The 12,947-nt window shown below is 40.6% G+C and overlaps 1 protein-coding gene across 1 annotated transcript in view; it reads right to left on the reverse strand.

The window, feature by feature from the left end:
- The window catches only part of sema4f (sema domain, immunoglobulin domain (Ig), transmembrane domain (TM) and short cytoplasmic domain, (semaphorin) 4F), a 48,758-nt gene that overhangs the window by 6,434 nt on the left and 29,377 nt on the right, over nt 1-12,947 (reverse strand). The window contains exons 2-3 of the mRNA XM_028429581.1: nt 1,354-1,499; nt 1,129-1,188 (exon numbers count right to left, since the gene is read on the reverse strand). Of these exons, the coding sequence (XP_028285382.1) occupies nt 1,129-1,188; nt 1,354-1,499 (206 nt within the window). The remainder of the gene's footprint in view (nt 1-1,128; nt 1,189-1,353; nt 1,500-12,947) is intronic.

The following is a 12,947-nucleotide window of genomic DNA, read 5'->3' on the forward strand; positions in this document are numbered from 1 at the left end:
TCAGGTTATATGAGTTTTTTTTCTAATCTCAGACTCCCCCCTCCCCCAATATAACTCAACACAATTCAACAATTGTAGAAGCAATGTACAGTTAGCTTACTGCAGGCAGTTAGGTCCTCACAGCAGAATGAGCTGTACAGCTTCAGTGTACAGTATGCTCTACTTAATCAGTTTCCATAGACAGTTACTGGACATCTGTGACTTCACATACACCCTCTCTTACACTGTCTTTGTGACAGTATGACACACACACACACCACTGAGGAGTCCTTGGCCTAAGTCCCAGAACTTCCCATCAGACGCCTAACAGCACGGGGTTATTACACACACACAAAAACATGCAATGCCACATGAAATATCACCATTCAAATTTTGGAAATCAGATTTAGAGAAAGACAATGGGGATATATTTCTCACAGAAAGGAATGGTGACTCCTGTTTTGTCTTAAGTAAGTGTAAATGGAAAGTTTGCATCCAAAAGGGTGCCACATATTAGAGAGCATTGGTGTACTCTTTTATGGAGGAGCAATGCCATTAAAAAATAAAGAAATAATTAAACTATCAAATAAATAAATAAATTCTAATGATGACTGATGGGTCACAAATGTTGGGAGGGAGTTTACCCCTGACAAAATTAGAAATAAATACATAAATAAATGTTTGAATATAATGAGAAGGGGTACATGCAGAAGGAGAGAATGGATGGGATCATAAGTACAGAAGAAATTTTATGTCCCAATGTACGCATTAATTTATGTTTATGCTAATATTTATCAGTTGCACAGGAAATTTATTTATTTATTGAGTCACACATTGCCCCACTGAGCCAAGCAGCCTGTTCCTACAGGATCAGGATATAATCTCGGCCGTTGTTGTGTTTTTCAGGATGTTCCTGGGTTGCAGCAGGATTAACGGAAGACACTGCAACCGTAAATAGTCTGAGTCACTTCAAATGACACTACGTACGGGCATGAACGTGCACTGGTGGTGACACATTTCTCAACTGCAGGAGCTCAGAAGGTGCCTGAGTGTTTGCATAAATCACAACCACTCATAACATTTGAGCTGCATTGCACAATGAAAGGTGCATGGAGTAAGACACACACACACACACACAATATTTCTCACCTCTGTCTTTCCCTTTGCCACACAAGACTTCCTCTTCTCCTCCGGCACATCCCAAATAATCTGAAGGGAGGAGAAGCAGGCACAGAGGAAAGTGACACTGTCAGTTGTTCATCAGTAGCTTTAGTAGTAGTCAGTGTAAGATTTCTCTTCCTATTTCCCCCATATGTATTAACAGAATGTGAAATGCTGTAATTACACAGGGAGTCCTGATTCCATTGTTAGTACCTTGTGTGGTGGTTGGTTCATTTTGTTGGTGTCCACAGCCAATATGGCATCCCTGGCACCCAGGAAGAGCATGCCTGATGAACGGTCCAGTAGGAAGGTGCTGAAGTTGGCCACGTCTGTGAACGTGTCTTGACCCAGAATGGTATCTGTGGACCAAAAAGAGAGAGAAGGGGTGAGTCAAGAGAGTCAAGAGAAGTTAGATTTAAAAAGATGCCCTCAGAGTGCTACAAGGAGCGAAAGTTGGCAAACAGAGTATCGCCTTTGCATGTGTGACTGCGGGAACAAATGGTTGACAGGATGAGGTAAATCAAACCCCATGTTCCCAACATGAGATAAAGACATGAGGGATAGAGGGATGAGAGTAACCCTTGTTTCACCCTGCCCTCTCACACAATCCGAGCCACAGATATACTGTAATCTGTAATCTCTGAGTCTTTTTGTTTATTATTCTTCTACAAGCTGATTTAAGGCTGTTTTCTCTCTGACTTCCATCAAATGTGAAACCATTTGTTTGCCTCTATCTTACACATTGTGTCATTGTTGTGTTTCAAATCAACTTCGGAGGAAAAATACAACAGACTAAATAAATTATGCATCATTTTTATAATGTATACTCAATTATAGATACATCTTTTACATTATACATGGTGTGTAATATCAGCCATGTTTGTCTCTTTGATCTAAAAACACTACGTAAATTTCCAGCTCTCTATTTCAGTTCCTCTCTGTCCTTCTCCTTTTTACTATCGTTTGTAGTAGTGTGTGTGTGCGTGTTTGTGTGCATTCTCATGTTCCAGCTGCTAAGAGAAAAGAGCACAGATGCAAGCTGAGCTCCTTTGTTGTTGTTGAGTGTTGATGAGACACACAGAGTACGACTGTGTATGTGTTTGTGCAATTGTGAGTGTGTGTGTTAGAGAAAGAGAGAGAGAGAGAGAGAGATTGCTACAATGCTGACCTTTTTGGACCTCCATGAAAAGGCCAACCATGTTCAATAAGAGAAGAGAAAGTTCTGACAGTCTAACTTACAGGTGATTGGCTCTCACATTTCAATCACACACACAAAACCACCGAAACACAAACACACTCTGCCAGCTGACAGATCAGTAAAAAGATTAAACACAATACTAATGAGAGAAGCGTGTGAAGTCAAATTAACCTCAAACAGTACTCGCTGTACTAGCACAATTATGTAATTAATGTATCACCATAATAATAAAAACAGAGCCTACACCCATGTTTGTGCACAGAGCAGCTGTGGGCTCACGGTGTTAACCACTTTAACTTTATTGTACATTTAATGATCATCTGAGTTTTAAAAAAAAACTACAAAAAGCTGTTCTGGCCATCAAATGATTCAGTCACCACTGTGTGCTAAAAACATAATGTAACTGTAGCAGAAAAAGGTCAGTCAATTTTAACAACATTATCAGTGTCTGAAATCACAATCTCAATTTCCACTTTATTCTATGTCTGTCATTCAGCGAAATTTATAGGTCACACAGTTTCCACAAAAACCCCACAATGGAACAGAAAGTGTTTTCTGCCTGCAGTGCCATATTGTTGTGTTCACAGCATTTTAGAAATGCAAAAATTACAAGTGTGTGGCATTACTCCTGTCAGTGACGACACCAAATTATAATGATTTAGTAGTCTATTATAGAGAGAGTAAACAAAAGAGTGATTTCAGACTGTAAATATCTAGCTAGGCTTTTATTTACTGTTGGACTGTGGCGGCACTGAATTAAACTGGGGGGGGACACTTTTATTGCTAAGAATTTTCTTTCAAGGGTTAGATGCTGTATATAAAAATATATATATATATATATACATACATACATACATACATACAGGCATTTGTCAGAGTCTGTCAGACTAGGAAATAAAAAGCATTCTCAGCAAAGAAAGTGACACTTAGATGCATTAATAAAGGGACAGACAGCAAGAACAGGTCATTTTTTTCTTCAGCTACTAGCTACAATCACTATATGGTACTAATTATTTAAAGAAAATCATAACAGGATCATAAATGGAGCTCAGTAAAGTCTGACTGACTAATTTTGGCAGCTGCTGACTAAAAGATTTAAACCGGTACCCTGTTTGTGCTCTGGTGGATGGAACTTGAAAGTACCACGGTGGGATATTCTGATAAATGGCACTCAGTGTTGACATGGTTTTCCACTTAAAGCCTGTCTGCATGTCTGCCTGTGTGGTTCTGTAATATGAAAAAAAAAGAGCCCAACACACTGACATCTGCCTGTAACCGAATCACAGACATTCATCGTCCCTCATCCAGCCAGTCTGTGTCTGTTTCCCGTAACATTTCACATGAATGTCATTTCTCATTTACTAAGAAGCCATCTGTTCAGCCAAAAGCCTTCAGGCAGTCCAATAGCAAGAGTAGCTCTGATGCTTGCAGAGGGCCTGCACTTCCTGAAAAGCAGCCAATGTGAGGAATAAGAATCAGATCAATGAAAGAGGAGACACACATTTCTCCTACTGTGCCTCTAATACATTACAGATGCTGATATGCACCCTTGATTTAAAGTTTTTTTACACCCCCTGCTATTGGAATAAACACATTCTCCTCAATCTGTCAGTCAAAGGTGACTTCAAATAAACACTGACAGCAAACGCCACTTAGTGTCATCTTCTGTCTTCCTCTTTTCATATTTTGCTCCCGTTTGTCACCTTTGCTTCATATTGTTGTCGCCCTGCAGTCTCACACCACATAAAAAAGACACTTCCCAAAATCACTTTACAGCCTATTTCCTCTTGCTTGACCAACACACACACATACACACACAAAAACAGAGAGAGCATAGCAGACATGAGTGTTAGTGACACAGGCCAAAGGCAAGGTCTGGAGAGATGTCCTTGTAACTGGTCCTCATTGGCTGTGTAGGGCATGACAACACACACACACACACACATGGTGGTGCCACCTGCTGTGCACCTAATGTGGAGATGATTCCAAGAGCTATACCATCTGCCCTTCTCATACACTGTTGTGAACACACACACACACACACACACACACCTCTGAATGTACACATGCAGGCACACATGCTTAAAAAGTCACAGCTCAGAGAGAATAATTTCTTCTTTTTCATCTCAATTGTATCTTTTCACCTTCATGATAATAAGTGCAGCTGTTTATACATTAATTAAAACAATTAATTTGTTTTGACATGTGATGTGATGTGTGATGGAAAGGACATGTGTTGCTAACAACAGCAGCCCAGCGGTTTGTGCAACTAACCTTTATGATTTGTGCACTGTTCTGTAGAATAAAGCAGATTAAGGCACCGAGAGGCTAATAGGGTTGGTTTCATGTTAACGCTTCTGCATAGTGTAAGTGCCTCTTATTAAAATAAATTCAACCAGGGTCAGATGAATGCTTTATTTTTGTTAACCAACATTCTTTTTTTTAAATTCATTTTTACTTTTCTTTTTAAGATTTAACTCACAAGTGACACATTTCACACTTTAGATCATTAGTCACTGTAAAGTTCAGAAGCTTAAAAATGAATATGAAGTGTTGCAAGGCTGTGTAAGACCTTAGCTGTCCTACAGTCCTATAGTAAAATAAATATAAAAAATATAACTATGCTAACCTGTTAATGTGTTTTTCAAATGTTTGGACATGTCATGGATGTAACTCTAAAAATAAGAGAGAATACAGATTTAACCAGGAAATGAGGGATTGCATATTAAATATAAAGCCTGCTGACCTTAAATGTGCTACTTTAAAAAAAATCACACCCCCAGTAAAAAGCGACTGGTGTGAGTATAAATGAATAAGTAGTCCTAAAATACAAAATTCTCTCCCCTGCCATGAATCATTCATTCATTATACATTAAACATGACAGAGGCAGCCAGGGAAGGAGACCAAGAGAGAGAGAGAGTGTGTGTGTGTGTGTGTGTGGAGGAGGGGTGTCCATTAAGGGTTTAATAAACTGACTTTTGCTCTGGGGGACAAACCTTGGTCTCCAGCTGCAGGGAACTCTGGGACTGGACCAACCAGGAAGTGATAAATTATACACCTCCCTCCTTCATCTGTCAATCAAAACTGACGGGATGGAGAGAAGAGATGCAGAGAGGCATACTCCTGCCCCCACAGGCTTTTAACACACACCCACACACACACCATAGACAAACACAGTCAGCCCCTACGGTGAGACAGGACACAGCTGCACAACCAACACAATCCCACACTAACACACATTTATAGCGCTATCATCCACTCAGAGCCATTTTCCAATTTTCCAGCTGTGGTTTCCTGTGAATTGTTCAGCAGCAGTTGGGGGGCAGACGTACTTCACAGGTTAAGGGAATGCACCAGATTGTCCTGTTAGACAGCATGCTCATTAGCAGGTTCCCAAGCTCCATGCTAACACTTCAGCATGCATTACACTGAGTGATAGCAGACAGCTGGTGTCATCCAAAGACAGACAACCCTCCTGTCATTTCAACATGTCAAAAATAGAATCTCAAAACAACATACATATGGGTGTTTGGCTGCAGCATTGTCTGCATACAAAGGTGAGGTGGATGGTAGCATTAAACCAAGTCCAACATTTTACAGACCTTTGTCCACATGACTATTTTAGACACCTAAACCATTATGGTGTGTTTAATTACAGCCTTTTACAGCCATTTTTCACTCATCCAATAGTGGCATAATACAAGCCACAATAATACCACTGATAGATAATGAAAATTTGATAAGCAAACTTGAAATGGCATCAAGTCCCATCCACACAGAAAGCATGTTTTCTTTTGTTCAGACTATGGAGCAGAGGGTACTGCTTAAGGCCTTGTCTGTATAAGGCCTTACATGCATCTGTGGCACAGATAGAAGACATATATATAGTTTACTGCCAATTATGTGCATACAAATATGTAGTTAAAATAAAACAAATATATCTGAGGATTTACACAATAACAGGAAACCAAATTATTACAGTTTAAACTGCACAGACATAATTTAAACACAGTGTCTATAAAGGAATACAGACAATTAAAGTGCTACCAAAATTGTGAGCGTGAGCGTGTGTGTGTGTGTGTATGATGTTTGGCTAACCCCTTGTTATTGTTTCTATGTAGTTCATTGTCTTTGCTTTGATTGATGACAGAAGTCAGCTATTCAGGCATATCCTCTTCTTAAGAGCCATTTCCTAGTTAAAGGGTTAACATCAGGCAAAGGGAGGTAACAACTTAGGTTTCAGGATTTAAAATACAAATACATGTTATAAGTTGGTCTGTACACAAGACTTAATATTCATCACCAAAGCTGGCGATACAAATGATCACCTAGTCTAACTTGCTGAGAACGTATGACAGAGCTCAGGAGAGAGATTCAAAAGAGAGAAACAATCTTCCTCTTGTAGCAGTCATGGTCAATTTCAGCCTTGTTTCAGTCAATAAAAAGCTTCACATAGGCATCAAAGCAGTGTGCTTGTAAGGTCCACAAAGGGACTGCTCCTTTTAACATCAATCACTACATACCACTGCAGCTGAGAGCTACAACATAAAACAACTACAGACATAAATAAAATGTCTGTGACATGGACACACTTAAAGTTGATTGTATTGCAGTGTGTGCAGTGGCTGTTTGATGCATTTCATTTAAATCTCACAGCACCCACAGAGGCGTGCTGGACACAAAATTTCATCTTCTTTAAGAGCAACAACTTCAACAGGAGCAATATTAGACCACAAGATGAAATACCAGCACCTCTGTCACGGCTAAATTCTACACTACATTGGTGTAATATACCAAATATGGCCACAAACAAACAACAACAAGGCCACAGTATCACTGACTCACACATCATAGTCATGTAGCAAGGTCTTTTTCTACCAGCTTGTTTATCCTTTCCTTTAGATGTATTAGAGCAACAGCAAAGGGTGCCACTATGCCTGCAAATTCCATCAAGTCTAATGGAATCGCTCTCAGACCTTTAATGGCAGCTATAATAAAATATAAACCAAATTTCGTCCCTGAAATGCACATCTAAATGAAAAGCCAGTTTGCCCTCTAAGAGAAGTGTCTGTGTGACTGAGCTCCTGCCTTATTATAAAAACTGAGAAACCACAAAGCCTGTGGACATTTAAACATGAAATAGAATGTGTTTAACAGCACTGCAGGCAACTTTTAGATCAAGTAATTAATTTGGGAACATTTTAGGCATAAGCAGAAATACTTGCATACATCTTTACTATATGTTGTGGCCCCACAACTGGTTCTTTATAAGGGAGTTGTCTCCTTGGTTGAACAAACACAAAACTGTTGTCACTCACAGTGCTTCAAAGTTCCTACAATTCTGCATTTAAGCTGAACAACATACACAAAAGGAGCGAGGACAGCACATGTTTGAGTTGGGGGGGGGGGGGGGGGGCTGTTAGTTACGACTCATAAACTCTAGTTTAAAAAAAAAGAGCCTTATTAGAGAGTGGGCCCATTTTGTAGAACACATCCACCATGCAGCCTTCCTCCTTCACTCAGAGGTGAAGACATCAAAAAAGGGATATGACCCTGATAGTGTTGGCCTGCTCTTTGAGGTTCTGCTTCACTAGTAAGCAGCACACACATAAAGTTTCAGTCCTAAGGGTATAGGAGGATTATCAAGCATAAAGAAAAGGCTGAGAGAGGAGAAAACAGGAAGACATTAAGAAGATGTAGGAGGAAGAAAAAAAGCATCAGAGAGAGGGAGAGTGAGGATGAGGGGGAGCAGAGAAAGGTCTCTAGATTTCATTGTCTGAGTCCTCACTTCATCTCCTAATGCTCTCCTACTCTTCTTCTGTGTCTATATTATTTGCCCTCCTAAAGTATGATGCTGTGTGTTTATATTTGGATAATTTTTGATGAATGGTGCTAAAAAAATTTCTTTGTGTAAATCCATATTGCCACCTTCAGTTCTTCCTGTTTACAGCTTCTTCCACTTCCCCAATTTACCAATTTCTCTCCCACCCCCAACCTCCCCCTCTCCCTCTCCCTCTCTCTCCCTCTCTCTGGCTCTGGATGATAAGCAGTAGCACTACTAATCAGGCTTGCCCTAAATTCGCTCATGCCCTGCAGGATTAGCATGTGCGAATTTGTGTGTGGTGCATGCATGTGTGTATTGGTTTAGAAGCTCAGTGCCGGCAGCATTCAGCAGCCCTCACACAGGAGGTGTGTACATAAAGCCCAGTGTGTATGGGAGAGAAAGAGAGTAAGTTTCTGTATGAATGAGTCATTGAATCAACACAATCCAGCTATTTTTATCTTACAGTAGGACTGTACTGCCACTGTAGATCTAATAAAGCCATCCTGTTGCATAAGGATCTCATATCCAGTGCAGTTGACAATCTTTTAATACAAAGAAATATCAGTTATATATATTCAAATGACTTAAAATAGCCACAGCATGGACCTCTAAAGTAAAAATAGTCCACTCTAGTATTTCTCAACCTCACAATCATTATGAATATTAAGAAAGTCTATGAAGACTATTCGTTTTAAACTACTGCCTGTAAGTCTGTCTAGAAATTTTTTCTTCTCTCAAAGACACACTCACCTGTGTTTAGATTCTGGTCTGAGGATTCAGACTAAACAAGGAGAGAATCTGTCTCTTAAACCAAACAAAGACCAGCAGCAGCCATAATATCTGACACGCTAGAACAGTTTTGGCTTAGAGCAAAGCAACTTGTACTCGTGAAGGCACATAACAAGCTATGGCCTAAGTATGGATGCAAATGATGAGCAGTATGTAATCTTTCCTTTCCTGGCTGCTGGATCTGGATTAGTGGAGACAAGATCTTTATTTGTTGCTTCTAATATGTTTCCTGCACACTGAGGTGTCAACTACAAGCACACATTTTGTGTCTTCTTTTTTCTCTTTTGCTGTGGCATCCTCCTATCCTAATAACTTAGGCCTAGTGCTTTGTTCATGTGTTTAGTAATTGTATAGATCAGCAGCAATGGTTGAAATGCACTCAAGGACTGCTTTTCTGTAGCTGGTCCTGACCTCTGACCTCCCTGTGGAAGGATTATTACAAACACGAACGTCCATAGGAGGATGAATCATCTGTTCAGTGTTTGAAGTGCTGAAAGCTTAAAGAGATGTGACACAATTAACCCCACTGGTGGCACATCAAACTCTCTTTTGCTGAGATTTTACAACAGGGGAAACATATCATCCTTCCTGATTGAATAAACACGCGTTCACCTGGGTAATATTGCCACTACAGATGTTCTCCCTCGGGTACAGAGTAAACAACACAAACAGAGCTCAATAAGTAAAAACAGCATGACAGAGAAGAACAGCACTCTTTTTTCAGGGGAAATAGAAACACATCCACACATGGATATTTTAAGGCTATTTTTTGTTGCAATATGTGTGCATATGTTTTAATGCACTCTTTTCCCAGTGTAATTGCAAAAAGTCTGCAACTGCTCTCATTTCCTCTGCACAACTTTTTTGACATGGCATGTCTTTATCCACCGTGCACACAGACAGAGACAGACCTCACACAGTTCTCATTAAAACTGCATAAACCACACAGCTGTAGCCAACGTCTGCATGTGGTGGCACACACACACAGAGGACCGTGGCAACAGCTGTTCAGTGTCACATGTGTGTCACTGATGACCTCTGGGGTCACAAGCTAAAGGCCGAGGGTTGCATGATGGTAGAGCTGGAAGATCAATAGGTCCTATATGCACACACACACCGACAGCGACTTCTGAGAAGCAACAACTTTTATCTGATGCTTTGTCTGGTATATATAAAGTTGACCACATTCAGACAGCATTGTCTAGAAACTGGTCAAAACCACATCTCGTTTGTTGACTTCCTTTTCTTGAGAAAGCCTTACCATGTTGGTTGTACAACAGAACAAACAGGTTCTGAGTAAAGATTTCAAGGATGTAACGGTGAGAAAACTGGTGACTGTGTGTTCCTAAATGTGGACACTTTGGCTTGATAATTAACAAAGCTGATTTCCTATCAGTCTCTTATCTTGACAATACAACTACACAGCTGTTATCTGTATGACTCTGTGTTTTTACACTTCCTCTCACACGTCCGGATAGTTAGACACATTGTCATCATCAATTTTTCAAACAAGCACAAAAAGTTAGAAAAAATAAGCAGAGGGTGTCCGGATTTGGCCTGAAAACATCTTTCAGCAGAAAGTTGACAGCTTGTCCATTAGCGGATCAGATACAAGCTAATAGGAAAGGGAGACTGAGCTAATCAATAATAGATACATCTGTTAGTTGTGTGGTGTGGATGGCCAAGAGCAGAGAAAAGAGGAATTTAGGACACAGATTTTGTTGATGGTGAATTAGTCTAATGGCTTTCTGATGCCTCTAAACTCTGTATCTCCCTTGTCTCCATGACTGTCTTCAGTAATGAGTTTGTTGTGCCCTGTGGATAGAATCAAAAGTCAAAGGTCATGTCATAAATAGTCATCTGATTGTGCCTCGGATGGAGTTGAAAACTGTGGGGGAAGGAGTGGGAGAAGGAGGTATGAAAAGCAAGTAGGAAAAGTTGTAGCTGTTTTGACACCAATGACTAATAACTTGGGCTAATGAAAAATAAGTGTCAGGCAGCTAGGCCTAACACTCTGATACACAGAGGAAAGAAAAGGCCACATGAAGTGGCTAAAATGATGGGAAACACAAGCTCTGCACATGTCTCATTAACATTTGTGGAAACCAAAAAGGTCTACCTCCCATCTGGTCTTAAAAAAAACATACATACAAACTAGGTGACCCCACATCCTTGATACCACAACCCAAACCCAACCTCTAATCACACCAACACACTGCTAAACTGTATCATAATGTGTCTTTTTCCATTGACCACATTTCCATCACATGTCATTATAGAAACCCAAGCTTATAACGGCCTCAATAAAACCCACATGAACCTTTTTCAGAGCAAATGCCTGAGTTCTCACCTCCAACAGTGTCCCTCTTTGTGATGGTGAGAAATATAATAAGGCAGCAGTTCAATGTTTGCTACAGCAATGTCTTTTGGCTTCACATGTATCAACGTCATGTTGCCTCCAAAACATGATCATGATTTCTGAGTCTATTCTTGACACAGTACAAAGTTTCCACTGAATTTGACCACTGACACAGACCACAGATCAAAGCACCCAACATTTAACTACTAGCAACTGACTAGCCCTGAGGGGAAATGTGTGTGCTTCAGAGAGGCACCATGTGTGTGCCAAAGTGCATGAAGCTTACTGCTAACTGAACAAGCTCTAGATTCTGTGTTTTACCGTGAATGAGACACAGACTGAATGACCCTTAAAAGTCTATTAACAGCGTGTACTATTATGAAGAATTGTACAGTAAATCCTTCTCACATTTCCTCTCTTTGTCATTCACTGGATTCTCTCCAGGTATGGGAATAGGTGCTTTGGATGGATCTGAGACTTTGCTGGCACTCCCAGAACCCCAAGCAAGGAGAGATGCTCTCAGCAGCTCCCTCACCATGGCTCTCCACTCCCCTCCTTCCATTTATCACATTCAGCCTTAACAACAATGGAAGCATTGTTTCCAGGACACAAGGGACTCTGTATTTCCCTCTGTCTCACATTACCAAAATCATTACCCCATCCTGGGATATACAGTCCAGGTAAAATTGTGTGTGTCACACTGCTAAAAATCATACAAACAAACATCTAACCATGTGTGTATTTATATTAGAGGTTCCACTCCAGTAATTCTCAGTAGACACTGACACAAACATGACACACTCCATGACCTGTGACCCCTCTCAGCACACTCTCAGAACCTTTCACACACTTCCAGCACCACAGCAAATGATAACACTTTAGAATCAGTATCAGTATTGTGGGTGTGCTTGTGATGGGGTGGTGGAGGGAGGACAATGACCTTGCAGCTGCACAGAAACCAGTCTGGCCAAACATTGTGATGAAAACATGAATGGAAAACAGAGGAGCAGAAAGAAAGAAAGGGAGAGTGAGTAATTCCTACTTCCTGTTGGAAATATAGAATCTAACTTCCCCTCTTTTCTATTCATTCATTTTCCCTGATACATCCCTCCATACATGGCTGCTTTATCAAGGTCAGCTGGATCCCAGTTTGTTTTGATGCTCATTTCAAATTGCATTTGTTAGCAGTTCACTACCTCCCTCACCCTCAGTGTTGGTGTGTGATGTGAGCAGTTTTAGAAGCTATTTAGCATACCAACGTACAACACACAAGAGGAGCTCCACAGGGGGGGAGAAAGAAAGAGGGAGAGGGGGAGAGAGAAAGAGAAGAACAGGCAGTGGGGAATCTGAATAAATAAAGTTACCGGTACTAGGGAGAGTTAGAGGAAAGGGGGAGAGAGTAAAAAAAGAGAGAGGGAGATGGAAAGTGCAAGGTGGACAGATACAGCATTGCAATGAAAGCAAGGCCATTTCCTTTCACAGGCGGTGCTGCTGTGGTTCAGTGTGTGTCTGAGGTGATATATAGCAGTAAAGGTCAATGGGGTAAGTGCTCTGTTCTTGTGAAATGGGTGCTGAGGTCCTCTGTGCATCTGCAGAGCTGGTATCTCTGTTTGTCCTGCAGACAACTCTCAAGGTT

The sequence above is a fragment of the Parambassis ranga genome, chromosome 18 (assembly GCF_900634625.1).
Source record: "Parambassis ranga chromosome 18, fParRan2.1, whole genome shotgun sequence".
NCBI lineage: Eukaryota > Metazoa > Chordata > Actinopteri > Ambassidae > Parambassis > Parambassis ranga.